We start from the raw sequence: 22,462 nt of genomic DNA on the forward strand, positions 1-22,462 counted from the left end.
TGTACCTATAATTTAAATTAAAACTCATTTTCAAATTAATCATTTATTCACTAAACAATCTTAAGCTCGAAAAGTCGTCTTCAATTTGTTCCAAATGAAAAACAGGCACCCGCTATCATATCTTCTGCTTGATCTGGAGTAATGACTGTATTGAAATTTAAGTACGTCAATAAAACAGATTAAATCACACACACTATTATTACACTTTTGAAGTTGTCGTGGCCTAACGGATAAGCCGTCCGGTGCATTCGTGTTGAGCGATGCACCGGTGTTCGAATCTCAGGCAGGTACCAATGTTTCTAATGAAATATGTACTAAACAAATGTTCACGATTGATTTCCACGGTGAAGGAATAACATCGTGTAATAAAAATGAAACCCGCAAAGTTATAATTTGCGTAATTACTGGTGGTAGGACCTCTTGTGAGTCCGCGTGGGTGGGTACCACCACCCTGCCTATTTCTGCCGTAAAGCAGTAATGCGTTTCGGTTTGAATGGTGGGGCAGCCGTTGCAACTATACTTGAGACCTTAGAACTTATATCTCAAGGTGGGTGGCGCATTTACGTTATGGATGTCTATGGGCTCCAGTAACCACTTAACACCAGGTGAGCTGTGAGCTCGTCCACCCATGTAAGCAGTAAAATATAAATTAAAAAAAAACACTTCGTGATATTGATATTTCATTTTAATATTTTTTTCATTTCCAGTTCTACTTGACTAAGAATAGTTAAAGAAGACGACTACACCTATGAAAATGAATTCTGGCGCTCACCTCAAACATGTGATCAAAGTTTCAATTATAACAGTCGGTTTTTCTACCCTTCAACCTAATGTATAGTTAGCAGCAAAATGGGCGAAAAGCTGGACCCAATTATTGATTATTTTATCACCCTCTTGTGGATATTAGAGCAGACTTTGCAATAATAAAATTTCGACTAACCTAAACGACGCCCAAATTAATAGCACACAAAATAGCATTTTTTTTTTTTTTGTCAGGAGGAAATCGCCGGCCTTCCGCCCTCCACTGGGGATGGAGGGCGGGGCATGTCAGAGTCGAACTGACTAAAACCTCCTGTCGCTCAACAACCAACGTCCAAACCTCGCATGAGACAGAACTCATGAAGAGGCAGAGGGGGGAAAGTGAAGCGTTTAGTGCGGAGCACATCTCTCCCATCACCCTCCCCCTCGGGACGCCGGACCGGCGGTCATCGGCGCCACGACCACCAGCCCTCTCGGTCGGCAGGCTATCCGAAGCCCGCCTAGATGGCGCCGGTTAGAGTGAGCTATCCTACGGAAACACAAAATAGCATAACATCAAAACAGGACGAACTAAAAAAAAAAAAAAAAAAAAGATTCTAGTTGATATTACCTCCGGCCCAACATGTGTGGCAAGATGCATGTCCTCCCCGTCTTTGGATACATAAATATGCGCACGACCATCACTGCCAACTGTTATTTTTCTTCCGGAACATTCTTGGCCTTGAATTTTCCCGCTTATAACATCGCAATAAGTACCAGATGGAAGACCAGTCTGCAGACCAAGGAAATTTATTTATTTATTTATTTATTTATTTATTTATTTAATTAGTCTACTTACAAATTAACAGTATAAACCAAAACATTTGTAAGGTATTAATAATTAGCTTAAGTAATTTCTAACAACAACAATAAATCGCTGCAAACCATCATGGAATATATCCATTTCCGGAGCATAGGCTAGCAAGCCATTGAGTAACGAGACAGCACGATGCGTCGGGGAGTTAGCGGTGTGCTGCGTACGCGCGTGCATAGTACTAAGAAGCTGCCGCTGGCGACGCACCCCTCCACACATACATCCGCGCATGTAGCCATCAGGCACATATAACGACACTGATTCCAGTGCAGTGGAGTTATCAATTTTGTTATGCAATAGCTGATAATAATGCACCATAAGAGTCATCTTCCGTCTGAGCTCAAGAGTATCTAATCCGACCATACCAGTCACATAAAGTGATGGATACAAGAACGGATAGTATCCATACATTTTCATGAATAGGAACCTGCAAAATTTTTTATGTAGTTTTTCCAGCATTAGCTTTTGAACTGCTTCGCGAGGATCCCACACGAGTGCGTTATATTCAAGACTACTTCGCAAATAGGCATCGTATAGCATAACAATCACACGATGGCCTACAAAGTCGTGCGTCTGACGAATTATGAACCCGAGCAGACCACTACCCCTTTTACATATATTTTGTATGTGATCTTTAAACGTTAGCTTGGAATCGAAAATAACTCCCAGGTCACGTATAACTGCCACATGATTCAAAATGACTCCAGATAAATGGTATGGAAACAACACGGGCGACCGTGACCGGCTGTAAGCAACGACCTTGCATTTATTAGTATTAAAATGCAAGCGGTTACGCTCTCCCCATTCTGCAACCCGAGTAATGTCGCGTTGCAAAGCATGGTGCTCAGCATCACACCCGACCCCAACGTACAGCTTAAGATCGTCCGCAAACATAAGACACTTGGTCCTCTCACTGAGAATAGAAGATAGATCATTTATCATGATTAAAAACTGAGTGGGACCAAGCGTACTACCCTGACTGACCCCTGATCTTGTAAAATAAGTTTTAGATTTGAAACCCGCTAACTCAACATGCTGAGACCTATCAGAGAGATAAGAAGAAAATAATTTGAGGAGTTTTGGGGTAAATCCGAATGAAGCAAATTTCATCAACAGTACGTCATTATCGACACGGTCGAAGGCTTTTTCAAAGTCTAAGTATACAGCGTCGACTTGTTTCCCTGCATCCATTTCAGCAGCAACATAGTTGACGAAATTAATATGGTTAGTTGCCGTAGATCTACCAGCTCGAAAACCATGTTGACTGTCAGTCAATTGGTTCCGGATCTGCGCACTAACATGTTTATTAATAATGGACTCAAATATCTTTGCAAATACTGATAACACTGCGATGGGTCGATAGTTTTTCACATCTGTGCGGTCACCACCCTTGAAGACCGGAGTTACTCTAGTGTGCTTCCACGTAGATGGATATGTGGACATTTGGAGTGAGAGATTATAAATATGTAGTAGTGGTACACTAAGCACACTTATACAATCCTTAGCCAAAAAGGAAGGGATACGATCTGGACCTGATGCGGAGAACGGCTTAATGCGCTTCACAGCACAGCGCAGGTCGGAATTATCTACAGTCAATAAAGCTACTCGAGCACTGGAACAAAACTGTGATGTTATTGCTGCACTATGCTGGGCCTCAGTTGGATCTAATTTGGGTTCATCGGCTAAGAAAACTGAACTGAAGTAAGTTGCAAATGCATCTGCCGCGTATTGTCCTTCCACAGGTTTTCCCAAGTAATCATAATATTTATTACAATTATGCCTACTTTGTCTCTTATCTTTAATAAACTTCCAAAATATTTTTGGATTATCACCGATGTCTCTCTCTATACTCAACAAATATTTTTTATACGCTGTCTCCATCAGATATTTTATTCTACTCCTATAATATTTAAACAATTCTAAATTTACTTCTTTTCCCTCAGCTTTGTACCTTTTGTGGTTAAAATGTTTGAATCTTAAGTTTTGTATTATTTCGGAAGTAAACCAAGTTGGGTATTTATTGGTTTGATTTGTTACTATACAACGTTTGGTCGGCACACAGTAGTCGATTATAGAGTATAATTTGTTATAAAATGTATTAAGAGCGATGTTGACATCCGTCTCAGAAACAATGTCACTCCAATCAATCTCAGCAAAAGATGCATATAGTACATTAATATCAGCTTTACGAAAATTCCATTGGAAGCCGCGATCCAGTACGTAGGCTGGATCGGATGATAGAGGGAGGGAGGGCATGCCGGCGCCGACACAGCTCCGCCTGCTAGGCCATCGCACGGATACTTCAAGCGTAGGATGATAGCAGTCCTCCGGCACGAGAGCACCGATTCCCCTCACAACACAGACACGCTCTCTGTGTAGTCCACTCAAAACGAAATCCAAGATACCTCCATGATGATTTGGAATAGTATTAAATTGCGTTAATTTACAAAAATTTAAGAAATATTCGAATTGCTCGCGTACATAGGTAGACACAGAATTTAAATTGAAATCACCAATAACAACTACTTCCACCGGTGCAAGTTTACAAATAGCATTTTCGATGGTTTGTAACACATGTATATACTCCATATTATTATAATTAGGCGGTAAGTATACTACACAACAGAGAAACTTAATATTTTTATAAGTTATTAATACAAATAAAACCTCCTGCGCCGCCGTGAGACCATCAATATTAGTAATACGGCGTGAGGAGAAAGTGTCGCGAACAGCGAGCAAGACGCCACCCGCGCCTGCATCGTTAGCACGATCCTGTCGATAGACAGTATATCCCCTAGGGAACAGCTCTCCATCATATACCGAACTAACAAGAAATGTCTCGGTAACAGCTATCAAATGTGCATTCGTATTCAAAAGTGATTTTTTAAATAAACTTAACTTAGATCTAAGACCGCGTACATTTTGATATAAAATATACACTGAAAACGGTTTACCAATATTTTTTGTATTTTTAAATGTCGCTGGGCTTACGAAATCCCCGCCGCCATGGCTTAATGCAAATATCCTCTGGCCAATTTGCCGAAGACATAACCAAACCCTCCATTTTAACGGGAACGCTTATTTTGAAAGAGGCGTATTTACCGCGAGGTTTTAGTGACTCGACTATACATACATCTTGTTTACAAATCTGCGTAAGGTGATCGCGAATGATGTCATCGGTAGTTCCCTCCTTAACAAAATAAAGGTGTAAATACTTCCATCTCTCAGCAGCCTCGATGGTCATAGTTCCGGGCGTGGCCGTTCCTTTGAGTACATTAGCTGGTGGACCTCGGGAACGACGCGACTTAACCTCAACCCACTTTTCATTGAGTGTTCCAGATTGAACCTCAGCTGTCCCGGATGAAACCGATAGTTGCGCTTTAGTGACGTTGTGATGGGTAACAGGGGCATCCGATGAAGGTTGATCCAGTGGCTTGTCATGCAAAGTGCAAACGGAATGTGCGGCAGACGTAGGAAATACTGTTGTCGCACTCGTTGTCCCTTTCTTGCGTCCAGATGCCATCGCTGTGATTGCTGACACGGCCCGAGTACGAGCCAATCGAATCGGTACTTTCTGCTTATTTGTTAACGCAGGAACAGAAATATCACTATCTTTGTGGGTACTTGTGTCATCGGCAACAGTAACCGATGTATTTGTTGTCATAGCCAGCACCTCACATTGATTTTTGATGATCGTATTTTGTTCAGAAATAACACGCTCTAACCGCTCGACTTTAGTAACCAAATCACTGACCATTTGGTGTAACTCGCGAACAGTTTCTTCAATGCGTAACGAAGCCATTTCTTATTATAATTTTTTTTTTTTTTTTGAGAAATACGAAAGTCACTATAACACGTCTATACTCGACCGACCACAGAGTCATATATAGAGAAATAATAAAATTCAACCACCTTTTTAGTTACATTTGATTAGCAAAGAAGCTCGTGGTTCGATCATATAGGTTATTGGATCATATAGAGTTATGCACATTGGCTTTCAGCATAAGATGTGTACCATAAAACATATGTCTTGTTCCTTAGACAGCTAGAATATTTCGCATCGAAATTGGCAGAGTGTTAGTACCTACGTCACGTCAGAGTGGTGGTAGTACGCGGGCAGTCAAATTTTTCGTAACGTCAATAAAATGAAGTGGAAATCAAGGGGAAAGGTTGCCGCATCGAGAGGTAGCCGTGGCCACTCAGCTATCTCCAACTATGTACAACCGATGCCAGTTCAGAATACTAGCTCTAAAAAAAAAAAAAAAAAGTACCGCAAGCAAATTACCTGTAAAATAACATCCAAATCTCGACCCTCGGCGTTAATAGCGATAAAGCCTTTATTTCCTCGACTGAAAGCTATCTGATTAAGACCGTTGTCCCACCAATTTTCAACTCTAGTATCTCGGACGGCATTTCTAAATGCGACCATTTGATAGATCTGTCGCCAACGATGCTCGCAAACCCAGCCATTGCCGCAGGTGTCGTCCTAAAATTGCATAGCACTACTATAACCCATCTGCTGGTTTAGATTAAGGCAGCTATAGTAAAAAATATATATTTAAGGGTTTGAATTTTATCTCCCGATGTTGTCGGAGGACTCGTGGAAGTCTTTGGTGAACATGTGATCAGTTTTTGCTCACAAAAATTGGTAGAATCCTGATGAGTTTGAGTCTCAGTACAATCGTATCGCGAGTAATATAGCGGGCAACGTATTTTTTAGGCCACAAACGCTTCTAGACTTAGTTACCATTTTTATACTGATGGTAGGCCCTCTTGAGAGTCCGCGCGGGTAGGTACCACCGCCCTGCCTGTTTCTGCCGTGAAGCAGTAATGCGTTTCAGTTTGAAGGGTGGGGCAGCCGTTGTAACTATATCTGAGACCTTAGAGCTTATGTCTCAAGGTGGGTGGCGCATTTACGTTGTAGATGTCTATGGGCTCCAGTAACCACTTAACACCAGGTGGGCTGTGAGCTCGTCCACCTATCTAAACAATAAAATAAAAAAAGTTACCAGTCCACAAGTTAAATTTTGCCAAACTGGTTTTTTAAAAGTTGTTCTCCATTATGTCTTTGAGTTTGTTATGTTCATTTTATAGCCTCATTCAGACTGCTTGTCTGTGATTCTGGTGACTCTTCTTATGGCACTTTTCATTCTATTATACAACTGGTGACATCATCAATGCCCGACATACAGTGGCACGCACCGCTTTATCGTAAAATAGGTTCATAAAAATTTAAATCACACAATCATTGATACCTTTAACGATCAACAAAATCCCAAATATTTTATAATTTAAATTTCATTTCGTACTTACATCATTTATGATTGGAGATAAAATTTCCTCGTTACCGTCGCTTGGTGGACCTTGGTCGGTTCTGTCGAAGAAATAACCGCTCATCACGCGAGGTTCGCCATATGGGTGTGCCAGTGTAAACGCTATAGCTGCCTGGAATATGTTTTAGTTTTTATTAATCACACACACACACACACACAAAATTTTCGTTGGAGCATTTCATTTATATCTACTCGCTAATTTATTTAATTATTTCAATTATCCCTAGCGAATATCCACATTATAAACTCTGTCGACCAAGTACTAAACTAATTTGAATTATTATTACAGTCAGTTCATCTCGAGTTCAATGATTGAAATCGAATCTATATTAATATTCTTAAGCAGGTTTGGCATTTCATTATTAATATATATACGTAATTAGATAGTAGGATCTACTGAATCTGCAATAATGGAGTAATAGCTGAATTATTTTCCACATGTAATAATTATTACAGTGGACATCGCTGCTCCGTGTTTTCAAAGTGGAAAAAATACAATAGAAGAGTACTCAATCCAGGATTTAAACAAATAAATGTATTATTTCTTATGGGATTACCCTCTTACAATACAATAATTAACTTTAAAAATACCTTATAAGACTTGGCATTTTTGTACGTCAAAACTTCATTCGACCTCTGCGTGTCGTGATTGTCAATGAATACAACAACGCGGTCACTGGGTGATAAGTTCCAATTCTCGCCCCAGGACTTCAACCATTTCAATGGATTTTTACCCTCAAAAACTGGTTTTAACTCGTATCCGACCTGAGAAAAGAAAAGGCTTAAAAATGCTGATCAATGACAATTTTATTTGTAAATCTCAAATTTGTCTTTTTGAAGTCAACAATGTAAGAAAGATATCAAGTATGCAAATAATTTGTTTATTATCAGAATGGGGGTTAATTTTTGTAAAAGCCAAGGCTAACCTCGGTCAATAGAACCGCACGCAGCTTAGGCTATCACGCTGCCTCAAAGTCTTTCATACAGAGATATGACTTAAACGAAAGCTCTAGCTTATAACTCGAATATAGGCACTGATAGGCAAATAATGTCTTACAAGTACACCATCGCCATTTTTCAAAGGGTAGTTAAGTCCGCGTCTATACTCGATAAAATAATTTCGAAAAGTTTCAATATTGCCCATACTTTATTACTACTTCTAATGGCTATGTTTTACATACAATACACGTTTATAGTATGATAACTTAAAAATAAACAAAAGGATGACTTTTTAGACATTTCTTAATAATAATAAATATTATATTTAGCTGCGCAAATTCCTCTTTTATCTTAAGTACTTTTGAAATATTTCGAGTTTATTACAAGTGGTCTCAAACTTTTGGCCGGCAGTGTACATTTCATTAACCACATTTAACGCAAAGAACGCTTGATCTTTTCGTCGTCAATTAGATAAAATTAAAACACTTTGTGCGAATAAAAACTGTACTCTCTCACTTAAATTAAATTATAAGACTGGTTCGTAATTCGTATTCCTCATAATAAAAGCTAAATATTATGAAGACGTATTGTAACAACCGCCTTTTAGCTAGCGCTGCGTCACGTCTCTGAAATATGGATCTTACATTACTTACGGTGATCCATACCAGAATGTAGAAAAAAAATATGAAAAAAATTAAACATGAACATATCATGCACCTTTATAGAATATTCTCTCAACTATGGATTCCCGAACTTCAAATTCTACTAAGCACTATAGCGAATATTGACGAAATCCCTCCGCCACGTAATGGTTGCTCCTACCTTCCGGGATGCTCATGAGAAATGGGGACCACTATCAGATGGCCCGTACGGTTTTTTTGCGCACAGGACAAGGAAAAAACATTCTCCCAAATAAGATCCAGCTTACTCCAGAAATACAAGATTTTAAACCAAAGGACCGTGCAAAACCCTGCAATTTGCTCAATGAGTTATATGGCGCATGTCGATCTAAATGGTTTCCTAAATAAAAATTATTACTGTCGGATTTAGGGCCTAGAAAATCCTCATGAGATCCACGAGAAGCAGATGAATTAACAACGAACAGCTTTCTATTACGAATTTTGGTAAGGCGGTGTGATTGAACCTCATTTTTTGGACATACCTAAGGCAGATATTGCTTTGACTGAACGGCATTCGATACAAGAAAATGACCATGGAAGGACGGCGCCAACTGCTGTACCGCAAAGATTTCCAGACCAAATCATCTAACAAATTCATAAGTCAACTGGCTACAAAAAGTTCTTTTTTTTATTGCTAAGATGAGTGGACGAGCTCACAGCCCACCTGGTGTTAAGTGGTTACTGGAGCCCATAGGAATCTACAACGTAAATGCGCCACCCACCTTGAGTTATAAGTTCTAAAGTCTCAGTATAGTTACAACGGCTGCCCTACCCTTCAAACCGAAACGCATTACTGCTTCACGGCAAAAATAGGCCGGGTGGTATTACCCACCCGCGCGGACTCTAAAGAGGTCCTACCACTAGTTTCTCTGGGGTGTAGTAAAATTTCACGATTACGTGAATAAATCAGATACAATTATTACGCTCAAAACCGAGATCCAATACGTCATTGGTAAGATACAGCCACATTTTTGTGAAATAATCATCGAAAAATTTATAGAAAGACATGGCGTCAGTTCCGCACTAGTCATTTGCCTAATATTTTATTACATACTAAATCAGACATATTCTGGTTTCTACTCCTGTTCTACTTTACAATTATTATTTTTTAAAAGAAATAGTACCATATCATTGAGAAGGCCTATATTTCCGACTGGCTGCGCTAAATCATTTGTCATCGTTTTTCACTCCATTGCATCGTTAACAACAACAAGTTAAATCATATCGATCAAACAACAAGTTAAATTACCTTGGACACTAAAGGTTTAAAAACGAATTTGTTTAACATGTATTTTTTCCTACCTGTGCTGATAGCCTTGAGAGGCTATTTCAGCTTCTCCTTGACGTGTAGTTGAGCTCACGGGCTCAAACCGGAGCGTTGCTAACACTGGCCTTAGCGGGCAATGCTTCGCAAAATCTACCACCGGATCGGAAACGTGACCCACTGAGAAGATCCGGCGAGAAACTCAGTGGGCTGTGTTTATGGGTTAATTTACTCGTCGAGCTCCTCGTCGCAAGCGACGGGTTCGGCGCGGACGGTGACCGGTTGTTTAATAACACTAAACACTTTTGTACTGTATCGTAACGTCTACAGCTCAATACCTGCTTCATTTTCAGAGATGAATCGTTTGTCATTCTTAGCTACTAAAACGAATTATTTATTAACGTCGACTGACAATCGAAAACGGTTCAAGACTCAGCGATAGAAAATAAAATTACATTATTACATCCATGTCTTGAGATAACCTAAAATAATTTGTTGGTTAATCCACAATATACTTGTGAAGTCATGAAAGGGATCTTTGTGGCCTATAGCTCGCTTCCTGTACAGAAAGGGTTGCTTGGAAAATTTTGTTTGCCCGTGAAATGTTTTGTTGGTGCTCTGAAAGGATTTAGGTCTGTTTGAGATGAAAATTAGGATCGTGCGAAATAACGTTACTTACTCGTTAACCGGCAGAGTTCGTGAATATTTTAGAACAGGTAACAAATGAAAGATTAACGTAAGGGAACGTATTATTAATGAATAACGTAATTTCTAAAGTACTACTGCACCAAAATGCTGAATATACTGCATTACCTAATAATATTATAGTGACAAGAATAAGCCATTTAGTTAATGAATTTTAATATTATGCAAAATTCGTAACGTTATCAATATTGAGACAAAATATAATAAATAAAATCAAATTTACAAAAACATGTACTCACCCGAAATTCTGTGACGTCACCAAAGGGTGTGTATTCAGTATGTTGGATAGGCTCATTCCCTCTATAAATTACTTCTTGGTAAATGTACGGTTTTGTATTAGGTAGGAAGCCAAAATCTACATTGAGATTATTAAGTCTATTGTACATCTCTTTGAGGTCGTGTGGCCACATATGTTTTGCTGCATCCACTCTAAACATTAAAATGCTATTGATTAGCTATTTTTTTAAAACTAACTCGTGTGGAGTGTAGTATTTTAATCTGGATTCAACGTTTTTCTTTCTATTCTTTTTCTTTCAAAAACAGGAAAAAATATGGTCTCCGCTCTGACGTCAATCTTGTATTTGCTGAATTGTCATGCACACGTTATTTCTTGTCATTTAAGAAGAAAAATATCAAATAAAGATGAGTGTATTATTTATTACATAATATAAAATGGGCTTAATACGTGTTCACGAATGACCCCCACGATGAAGAAATTAAGTACATCCGTAACCCTACACGTGTAGGTACTACCGTCCTGGCTATTTTTGCATCAAGCATTCCGATTTGAATTGTAGAGACAGTCACTATCTAATACATCAATTGTATTCGGTGAGCAAGGTTTAAATTCGACGTCCAACTTGGCCCATAGACACAGCCCACTGAGTTCTCGCCGAATCTTCTCAGTGGGTCGTGATTCCGATCAGGTGGCAGATTCAGTGAAAGATTCCGCTAATGGCTAGTTTTAGCAATCGTCTCAGATTTATCCCTAGAGTTAACCTATCCGCGGGTAGCTGGAATAGCCCCTTAAGCTACCAGCGATTAGGAAAAAATGGTTGGACAGCTCACATCCCACCTGGTGTTAAGTGGTTACTGGAGCCCATAGACATCTACGACGTAAATGCGCCACCCACCTTGAGATATAAGTTCTAAGGTCTCAGTATGGTTACAATGGCTGCCCCGCCCTTCAAACCGAAACGCATTACTGTTTCAGGACAGAAATAGGCAGGGTGGTGGTGACTACCCGCGGAGACTCGCAAGAGGTCCTACCACTAGTAAAACATACAAAAAGAACAAGTTCGAAAAGTTTCCTAAAACAAATGTCGTTACCTGAATCCGGCAACTCCTAATGCAATAAGCTTGTTTAGGTATTCAACGATTTTGTCACGAACATACGGCAAGTTGTGATTCAAGTCCTTCAATCCAACCAAATCGCAGGCCCTTACCTGTGGATTCAAGCAATTTGTTTAGTAACTTTGTAGTGTTCGAAAGTACGTCTAACAAGAAATACAATATAACCTATAAGTTCTACGGGATATTTCAGGCGTGGATCGCTAAGTCCCCAAAAACGATTTCATTACTTTCGATTGCTTTTGACATTTGTTCGAACATATTTTTGTACTGATTTGAAGATTTCGATAAAACCATTCACGATGATATGGAAAAAACTCTCTTTTCAACCCTTCCCCTATGAAAGCTCTTCATATCACCTCTAGTCAAGCTATAAAAGGTAATAAAAAAATTTGAAATCCACTTAAATTCGTACAATACAAGGCACGTAATCAATTCCCACACTTGAATTATTAGATATTTTGCAAGATCCGGTATACCCATCACGAAATTTGGGACAGTTATATTTTTTTAAATACAGCTTTCCTTTTTGAGAAGCCGGAATCCAATAAAGGTTTTTTTTTTATAATAATAATATACGGACCTTCCAAGTGGATTCGACATAAACAAATAAGATCCTGTAATAAATTAAAATCAACAAAAGTTAGCATTATTCCAATAAATTTACGACTCGACCTCGCCAGAGGCGAAGGCATGGAGATTCTGATATTAAAGTCAATATCCGATAACCAATTACACTAGGTGGGCAATGATCCAATTTTTATAATATCATAAAAAAATACGGGCGTATTTCCGATAAGTACTGATAGCCGAATGGAAACTTTAATCCATACATTCAAACGATTAAAACGAAACAATTTAATCTAAATATATTGTGTTATATCCACTGACACTCGATGGTGAAGTAGGTAGCGCCCCGATTGTTGCGCTGAAGTTCGTGGGTTCGATTCCCACATCCGACAAAGATTGTGTGATAAACAGGTTTGTTTGCTCTTTGTCTATTGTTTATTATCTATATATTATGTATGTTTATATTTAAACGTATATAAATATGTTAATATGTTAGTCAGTCTTTTTTTTTTCCTACCTATGCTGATAGCCTTGAGAGGCTATATCAGTGTTACCCTAGCGTGTTGCGAACACTGGCTCTAGCAAGAGCAGTGCTTCGCAGAATCTACCACCGGATCGGAAACGCGGCTCACTGAGAAGATCCGGCGAGAAAGTCAGTGGGCTTTGTCAGTCTCTGGTACCCAAAACACAGGGAATCCTAAATTGGGGCCCGATGACCGTGCTTGATTTGTTTCCACTAATGATAATTTTTATTATATCCATCTGAAACTTTCTCATTTATTTTCTTTATCTATACATTTGTTGGGTATCCCTAATACTACAATTATTATTACAGAGTGAGCTTCGTTCTGTAAATTTATTATGTAGTTGACAATCTTGTTGTAAGCCGTAATATTGTTTTATTTTTTCAAATCTGCCTCCGCAAAATTCAAATTGTAGTTTCAAAAAAAAAAGAAAAGAAAATTCCCAATGGTCACCGAGTATTGAACACACTAGTTTATACAGGGTATCTGAAAAGAAAGTTCACATTTGTCTTGGTTATTGCGTGAACCCAATTATCCTGAGGGGCGCGGGGGGGTCTCAATCGGTAGCCTGGCTCTTAGGAATTTTGTCGCAATGGAGCGTTACTCTGGAGCGGACCGTGCGTTGTGCGTACGCGAGTTTTATAAAACGGTAATTCGGCGACTAAGCTCGTAGAAAATTCTGCAGCATTCGACATATTCGTCACTTGAATGATGCGCCAACCACTCGACTCGACGAGAAGTTTAAAGAGACCGGTTTAACACTGGAAAAACAAAATCCGGGCGTCCAAGATCTTTGAGAACGGTCGAAAACGTAGACAGTGTCGCCCAGTCTATTCGGGACGATCCGAACCTTTCAATTCGGAAGCGTGCTGTGGCCTTAAACGTGCACATATCGTCGTTATGCCGCATTTTGCATAAATATTTAAAACTGCACCCGTACAAAATTTAGTGGTGCAAGAATTAAAGCCTCAGAGTACTGGTCAGAGTAAAATTTTTTCCTGGCAAATTGATCTCCAGGAGAGGTGACATAAGTTGGCTTCCACGCAGTCCCGATTTTACACATATGCACTTTTTCCTGTGGGGTTATGTCAATCCAAAGATTACGCCAACAAAACGACTTCCCTGGCATAATTAGAATAAAATATCCGTCACAAAAGCGCAGCACCTGCCGAGCCGTCATAGGCAATTTTAGTGCTCGATTAAACGAATGCCGCAAACGCAACGGCTTACATTTGGACGATGTCATTTTTAAAAAATAAATTCCCAAGCAATGTATTTTAATAAGTAATACACATTTTTACTCCTTACTTTAACTTTTTTAATTCCTTACTTTTTTTTAAATTATAGTTTTAAATATGTCATTTCTTTTGAGACACCTTGTATCTATTTTGAAAATCTGTGGGTTTGAAAAATATGTGTATTTTGTTATTATTGAATTTATAGTAGATTCAATGCATTAAAGTATATGACTTAAAATTATTTAAAGTTTTCCTCTTGTGAGTCCGCACGGTTAGGTACTACCGCCCTGCCTATTTCTGCCGTGACGCAGTAATGCGTTTCGGTTTGAAGGGTGGAGAGGCCATTGTAACTATACTGAGACCTTAGAACTTATATCTCAAGGTGGGTGGCGCATTTACGTTGTAGATGTCTATGGGCTCCAGTAACCATTCAACACCAGGTGGGCTGTGAGCTCGTCCAACCATCTAAGCCATCAAAAAAAAAACATAAATTAAGAAAGACGTAATAAAAATCAAGTTTGTGTGAAGTTATCAACTGTTTCACTGGCCCAGTCCGAATTTAAAACCCCATATATGTAGAATAGGGATCGCAGAGCATAAAATAAAACTTCCACTCTACCAAAATCTTCTATTATAATAATAATTAATAATTAATGCTTATACATAATACGTCTTGGTCAATTTTCAGCCGTCCTCGCCGTCTTCCAATTCTCTGTCATTCTGTCTGTCATTCTCTTCTCCTTTTCTTTCCGTTTTCTCTCACTCACATCTTAACGCTTCGTTTCACACTCTGTCATACGTTCCGTTCTTACCAATCCTATATATATGTACTTAGTCTGGCCATAAATACTGTTACAATTAAAAATAAACAAAATATTACATTTGAATTTGGAATCTGTCATTTTTATATGATTGCTATTATATGATTGAGGTATATTATATTTTATGAGTTTAATATTCGTCCAATAGTTACGTACCTGTGCAGCATCATTATAATTATTAATAGAGCAGGACGGATGATGGAAGTGGTCTCTCGTGTACGGCACAGCGGGGTAGCTGTACTCTTTATAGTTGGCTGTACTACCCCCTGTACCAACAGATTCCCTATTGTCACTCGTCATATGATTAATTACCACGTCAGCGTAAATTCTGTAACATCAGAAATTTTCCGAAAAGTTCTCATTCAAAATCTCAAATGCGATTCTTAAAGTTTTTATTAACTGTTAAGATAGTTCGGATAATTCTATACGTGCGCTAATAAGGGAATAAATGTTGTCACTTAACTAAATACATGATTGAAGCTTTGGCCCTTATTTTAGTAATTATTGTGTATGTATCACAAATGTTGAAAAAGAATAAGTAACAAGAACCCAAAGATTAATTGATTAGCAATATTATGACACGAATTATGTCTCTTCTATTTTGCAAATTGGTATTTCTCCAATGCTATGATATCGCGTTCTAGATTTAGCAAAATGTTCATTGTTTTATAGTAATGCTAATGCTAATGTTATGTGAGGGATACACAACACGCGGCTGCGGTCCGCGTTCAGTTGTCGTTGTCGTCGCCGAACGTACTATGGACGAGTAACACGGTCGGAGGTGTATCGCATTCCAACCCGGCAGGCTGAACAGAAATACGTACTCAACACATGTTCTCGATTGACTTCCACGGTGAAGGAATAACATCGTGTAATAAAAATCAAACCTATTTTAATTTGCGTAATTACTGGTGGTAGGGCCTCTTTTGAGTCTGCGCGGGTAGGTACCACCACCCTGCCTATTTCTGTCGTGAAGCAGTAATTGCGTTTCCGTTAGAAGGGTGGGGCAGCCGTTGTACTGTAAAAGCTGAGGTTTTAGAACTGATGTCTTACATGAACTTACGTCGTTGATGTCTATGGGCTCCAGTAACCACTTAATATCAGCTGGTAAAAACGGTTGTTCACTAAAAACCTCTTACCGACATATTGTCTTTAAGACTAATTATAATTTAATTGTTTAATATTATATGGCGAATGTTGTTGCAATTTTCCACTTTTAATCGCTGATCGTTTGATTATCGATTTATTCAGCTCGATCTAATTGTTTTCGCAAGATAAAACATACAACATAATAATAATTCCATTTACGTAGCTTATTTTTGCATTGTTAAGCATAAAGTACTCAGAAATATTAGAAGACCATGCTGCCGTAAGCCTCGATACTTCATGATGAAGGATAATTGGTGTAATCATCAATGCTGATCGTTAACGGTAATTGACAGAATTAATTGGTAGAAAAAGGGAGGACACTAGTACTTACTGTTCACAATATATGACAGACCATGTGACAGATTAGGCAGACTTTTATTGTTCACAAATGCACAGATAGCTCCTTCATTGCAATCATTTGTAAGCTTACTGGTGGTAGGACCTTGGTTAGGTCGGTGGCGAATTTACGTTGTAGATGTCTATGGGCTCCAGTAACCACTCAACACCAGGTGTGCTGTGAGCTCGTCCACCCGACAAAGCAAAAAAAAAAGCGCATTCCGGTATAAAAATGCATCAGAATGAATAACTAAACGCCGACATGATTTGTCTGTATTTACCTTATCCCAACATCATTACATCTTCGGGTCATGTTCAAAAATTCATCTTGATTTCCTGATCTGGTGATCAACTTGTAGGACATTACTTGGTAACGTTCATACCAAGGTCGTGTACCGTCTGATAAACGAATGATAACATTCTCCGAGGGTGGAGATACCTGTGAATATATTCCATTCCCAAATATAAAGCGAAACCGATGGTTCATTTTGTAAAACAGAAGCTGACGTCCGTCGTTTTCAATGACTTGTTTGATTCTCTTATGTTCGCAAACCGTGCGAGTGACTTAAGTGTCTTCCAGACTCGGCTAAAAAGGACCTCTATCTCTGGACTGCGAACTCTCAAATAACAATGTGTTGTACATCAAATCTATACATATAAATAAAATTGGAGTGTCTGTTTGTAATATTGAAATAGCCGCTTTTTACTACATATGGTATGTCGAATAAAATGAGGTTATGGGTGTAAATAAAAGGGAAGACGTGATTTCAATGTATGTAATTTACATGAAATACAAACCACTAAATCGTGGCTTGGAAGGAAGGTATGCAAATGAATTTTACTAATGAGAAGTAAGTCATAATTATTTCACAACTTTTAATTATGAACTCACAAGAATTACCTAGTTAAACAATTTTAAATGCAAACCGACATAGATTGTACTCACAATGTTTCCTTTCCGAGAGCTGGAGCAAAAGTGCCGGTGTGACGCAGGTCACTCGCTTTTTATACCATTTGTTCAACATCATAACATTTAGTGTTACCCACAATATTTTTACAAAATAATTATTAAGGTAATCGATGCAGTTTTACTTTGTTAAATTGATTTGATTTTATTACAATTGATTTTAAAATATTAGCACTAAAATAATCTATCAGCGAAAGTAATTCATGTCTTAGAATTGACCAATCACAATAAATGTGACTACCACCATTTTAACAAAATGGAAGTAGTTAAAGGAATTCGGCCTCGTAGTAATACAACGCCTAATTATTAACGACATTGACATTGCGACATTGTTCACAAATCAACAAATCGTCATTAAATAATTTAAACAATAATTTTATAATGAATAAACTTAAAATAAAGTTTCTAAAAATCGTTGCGGCGACACGGCCATACTGATGCGCGATGCGTGCTCTGCATCGCTTCTGTATGTCCTGCAATAACGGAGGTCAAGAACTTCCACAGTTCACTTACCATTGCGTAATGAGCTTTAATGATTTTATAACGAATAAACTTAAAATGGAGTTTATAAAAATCGTTGCGGCGACAGGTACATACACCAAAATAACATTTTTTACAATTTTTGTCTATCTGTCTATCTGTCTGTCTGTCTGTCTATCTATCTGTCTGTCTGTCTGTTTGTTCCGGCTAATCTCTGGCACGGCTGGAACGATTTTGACGAGACTTTCACTGATAGGTAGCTGATGATACAAGGAGTAACGTAGGCTACTTTTTTAGATTAGCTTCGCCCCGCGGCGTCACTCGCGGTACGACAATAACCACGGGTAACATCGCGAGACTCAGCTATTAATAATAAAATTTAATGTTTCCGAAGCGAAGCGAGGGCGGATCGCTAGTGTTAAATAAAAATAATAAGTCGAAACTACCAGTGCTTACTTGAACTCCACCGAAGCCTTTCGGCGCAAGGAATCTCTCGCATTCATCAGCAATATCCTTCCATTTCCATTCGAAGAGATGCACAATTGTCGACCGGTTGAGATCTTGGTTCGTCCTTTTATGATGATTGCATAGCACGAAACCCAAGATTAAACACACGAGAAGCAATCGCAACTGAGGCATTTCCTAAAAAACGACAAAAGAAATACTTATAGCTAAGAAATATAAAATATCTATTTTGTTGTAAATGTTTTTGATATTATTGATAGAATAAGTTAATCGTATTTATAAGACAACTGGTAAGGCTTTTCCGTTTACAATAATTGTCGGTCAGGGGGATTACTTCAAAATAATAACATTATTCTATTGTCACAGGTCGTTAATAAGTGTGAAAATTTTCAAGTTAATCCGAAGTCTTAAATATAGTGAATATTGAGTTCAAATATTCAGTCAGATAAAAAAATAAAGCTGATGAAAGTTTTCAAAGCATTGTCTGACAGACAAGACGCAACATGAACTTTTTACAGGAGAAAATCACCGGATCCTCACCCTATAACTTAGGAAAAAATTGCACCAATATTCTTTCAGTACTTCAGAAGTGTACAAAAGTCTGTCAATTTAAGTAATTTTAAAACAAAATGAAATACATACGATACTTTGATACCGCTTACGTACTTATCCAGTGCAATATGATGTAGGGTTAAGGTAAAAGTCCGCCTTTATGTACTTATACTAATTTATCTAACTACCGTCTCATTATTATAAATATTATTTCTTGGCACTTGCGTTTCGTTTTACACAGAGAAAACTAGCATTATACTGAGGTCTGACAGTTCAGTTTTTATCTTTACGATAAGATTTCAAGAATTAAATAAGCGTCAACTATCATTCTCAATAAATTTGGTTATTTTTAATTTAATTGACTTCACGTATAGGTATCTATATATTAATACGTGAAGCAAAAACTTTGTATCTTTGTTTGTCTTTGTTAATATTTTTTATAGTGTAGTCTTGGCTAAATTTGTGATTATAGAAGTATAAAATACAATGATAATAGTGTACAAACTTACAATTCCAATTAAATATAGTCGAATTTCGACTACTGCGGGACCTCTAGTCTATATATTAGTACGTGAAGCAAAAACTTTTTATCCCTTTTTACGAAAATTGCGCGGACGGAAAAGTATGAAATTTTCCACACTTATAGAGAATATAGAGAAGAAGTGCACAATGCCAATATTTTTTTTAAATAATGCATAAAAGATACATTAAATTAATAAAGAAAACATTACACACACTACATACCATGTATTTGACGCACACACGCATGCATACTATTTATTGTCAAACTTTTGTTCTTGACGTCTGTTGTCAAATTGAGATTAAATATTGTTTGCCTTTGTTAATATTTTTTATAGTGTAGACTTGGCGAAATTTGTGATTATAGAAGTAGAAAATGCAATCGTAATAGTGTACAAACGTACAATTCCAATTAATTATAGTCGAATTTCGACTACTGCGGGACCTCTAGTAGTTAAGTAAGTAATACGTAGAATTAATTAGTTTTGTGTATTGTCAAATCCTATATTGTTGGCACAATATTTAACACCTTAGTTGTTCGTAGGCAAGAAAACGATATACAAAGCGTCGGAAATTACCTGTCTTTACGGCTTAATCTCTCGTTAAGTCGTAAAGGCAGTATTAATTAAGTTTGTTAATTATCATAGACTGAAAATGAAAAAGGCTATTAGCGACAAGTATTGTTTTTATTATTGCGTAGATGAGTGGACGAGCTCACAGGCCACCTGGTGTTAAGTGGTTACTGGAGCCCATAGACAACGACAACGTAAATGCGCCACCCACCTTGAGATATAAGTTCTAAGGTCTCAGTATAGTTACAACCGCTGCCCCACCTTTCAAACCGAAACGTATTACTGCTTCACGGCAGAAATATGCGGTGTGGTCTGAAGTCGTCGTGGGTTAATGGATAAGACGTCCGGTGCATTCGTGTTGAGCGATCCACCGGTGTTCGAATCTCAGGCGGGTACCAATTTTTGTAATGAAATACGTACTCAACAAATGCTCACGATTGATTTTCACGGTGAAGGAATAACATCGTATAGAAATGAAACCCGCAAAATTATAATTTGCATAATTACGGGTGGTAGGACCTCTTGTGAGTCCGCGCGGGTCGGTACCACCGCCCTGCCTATTTCTGCCGTGAAGCAGTAATGCGTTTCGGTTTGAAGGGGGGGCAGCCGTTGTAACTATACTGTGACCTTAGAACTTATATCTCAAGGTGGGTGGCGCATTTACGATGTGGATGTCTATGGGCTCCGGTAACCATTTAACACCAGGTGGGCTGTGAGCTCGTCCACCCACATAAGCAATAAATAAAAAATGAAACTCAAGTTTCACGATCGACTTCCACGGTGAGGGAATAGTATCGTGTAATATAAATCAAACCCGCGAAAATTTGAATTGGCATGATTAATGGCGTCAGGGTGTGTTATGAGTCCGCACGGTTCGATACGACCACCCTGCCTATGTATCTCGTGAATCGGTAATGCCTTTCGATTAGAACTGAGACTCAGATCTCATGTCTCATGGTGGGTGACGGCATTCATGTTGTTGTCTGTGAGCTTCGGTAATCACTTAACACCAGGTGGGCTGTGAAATCGTCCATCCATTTATATAACAAAAAAAAATATTCCATGTTACGATTTAATTATACCGTTGTCACCTAGTAACTTCTCTTTATCAAATCGATAATGAACGCATTGATATCATTGTTGTTTTTGTATACCAATTGTGAAATCCATCCTAATAATTTAATCTATATTTTCGTACTTACCCAAAATGTTCACTTTTACTTGATACACATTTATAATTCGTTATTGTATTTTCATTAAAACACTTTAGTAGTTTCTAACTTACTGATTTCTTAAGAATCCAAACGTTTCGCAAAACAATATACTATCGCCTTGGTATATTAACATAAACAACACGAATAAAATACACGTTCTCGCATTAATAAGCTGCGTAATGCGTAAATATCGACGCTTGAAAGGCAAACGTGACTAAGCGACAATGCGTGAACTTTACACTAGACTAATTTAAAGTTGAAATACCTGAAAACAAAATTTATTTTGTCGAATCCAGCTGTAGTAGAATCTACCTAGTAGCTGTAGGATTGAAATGATTTTAATAGACCTAGAAATATATATTTTTTTGCGCATCGAATATGGTCATTGCCTATCATTTTTGTACAAAGCAGTTATTGTCGCTTAGTCACGTTTGCCTTTCAAGCGTCGATATGTAACGTTACATTAAACACTGAGACGTGGCCAAGTTGAGAGATGTGACAGACGACAATCATTACAGACGATTTAATCTTATTTACAAGACCGCGTAATTCAATTACTCCACAATATCGCATTACGACAATAATAAGACACTATGCAGAAATCGTTAAAGATATATTTTTTTTTTGCTTAGATGGGTGGACGAGCTCACAGCCCACCTTGTGTTAAATGGTTACCGAAGCTCATAGACAAGAACATGAATGCCGTCACCCACCATGAGACATGAGATCCGAGTCTCAGTTCTAATCGAAAGGCATTACCCATTCACGAGATACATAGGCAGGATGGTCGTATCTAACCGTGCGGACTCATAACACGCCCTGACGCCATTAATCATGCCAATTCAAATTTTCGCAGGTTTGATTTATATTACACGTTACTATTCCCTCACCGTGGAAGTCGATCGTGAAACTTGAGTTTCATTTTTTTTTTATTGCTTATATGGGTGGACGAGCTCACAGCCCACCTGGTGTTAAGTGGTTACTGGAGCCCATAGACATCTACAACGTAAATGCGCCACTCATCTTGAGATATAAGTTCTAAGGTCTCAGTATAGTCACAACGGCAGCCCCACCCTTCAAACCGAAACGCATTACTGCTTCACGGCAGAAATAGCTTTTTTCAATAAGAGTACTGTAAAACGGTAAGTACATTTGTAACAAATGGATGTTTT

General features: G+C 38.2%; 1 protein-coding gene across 5 annotated transcripts; it reads right to left on the bottom strand.

Annotated features, from left to right (window-relative positions):
* Positions 1-27: 27 nt before the first annotated feature.
* LOC101736396 (alpha-amylase 4N) lies at positions 28-21,801 on the bottom strand. 5 transcript variants are annotated; one of them, XM_021346658.3, is made up of 12 exons: positions 21,748-21,801; positions 21,362-21,486; positions 18,425-18,610; positions 16,803-16,960; positions 15,193-15,364; positions 11,863-11,978; positions 10,773-10,962; positions 7,537-7,710; positions 6,926-7,057; positions 5,898-6,098; positions 1,370-1,531; positions 28-145 (listed from the first exon to the last, which is right to left on the bottom strand). In XM_021346658.3, exons 3-12 carry the CDS (start codon positions 18,605-18,607, stop codon positions 116-118), a joined length of 1,518 nt encoding a protein of 505 aa, XP_021202333.1. In that variant the 5' UTR covers positions 18,608-18,610; positions 21,362-21,486; positions 21,748-21,801; the 3' UTR covers positions 28-115. The 5 variants fall into 5 exon arrangements, with proteins under 5 accessions (XP_021202333.1, XP_004924134.1, XP_037868439.1 ...); XM_004924077.4 differs by having other exon boundaries at positions 21,279-21,486; XM_038012511.2 differs by lacking the exons at positions 21,362-21,486; positions 21,748-21,801 and adding an exon at positions 19,100-19,237.
* Positions 21,802-22,462: the final 661 nt, after the last annotated feature.

The sequence above is a fragment of the Bombyx mori genome, chromosome 8 (genome assembly GCF_030269925.1).
Source record: "Bombyx mori chromosome 8, ASM3026992v2".
In the NCBI taxonomy this organism is placed as follows: Eukaryota; Metazoa; Arthropoda; class Insecta; order Lepidoptera; family Bombycidae; genus Bombyx; species Bombyx mori.

Excerpts from the sequence above, each read along its gene's own strand:
- LOC101736396 (XM_021346658.3), bottom strand. The coding sequence starts at position 18,607 with ATGCCTCAGTTGCGATTGCTTCTCGTGTGTTTAATCTTGGGTTTCGTG. Across the intron at positions 16,961-18,424 it reads AAGGCTTCGGTGGAGTTCAA|GTATCTCCACCCTCGGAGAA; the intron begins GTAAGCACTGGT and ends ATATATTCACAG. Across the intron at positions 11,979-15,192 it reads ATTATAATGATGCTGCACAG|GTAAGGGCCTGCGATTTGGT; the intron begins GTACGTAACTAT and ends TTGAATCCACAG.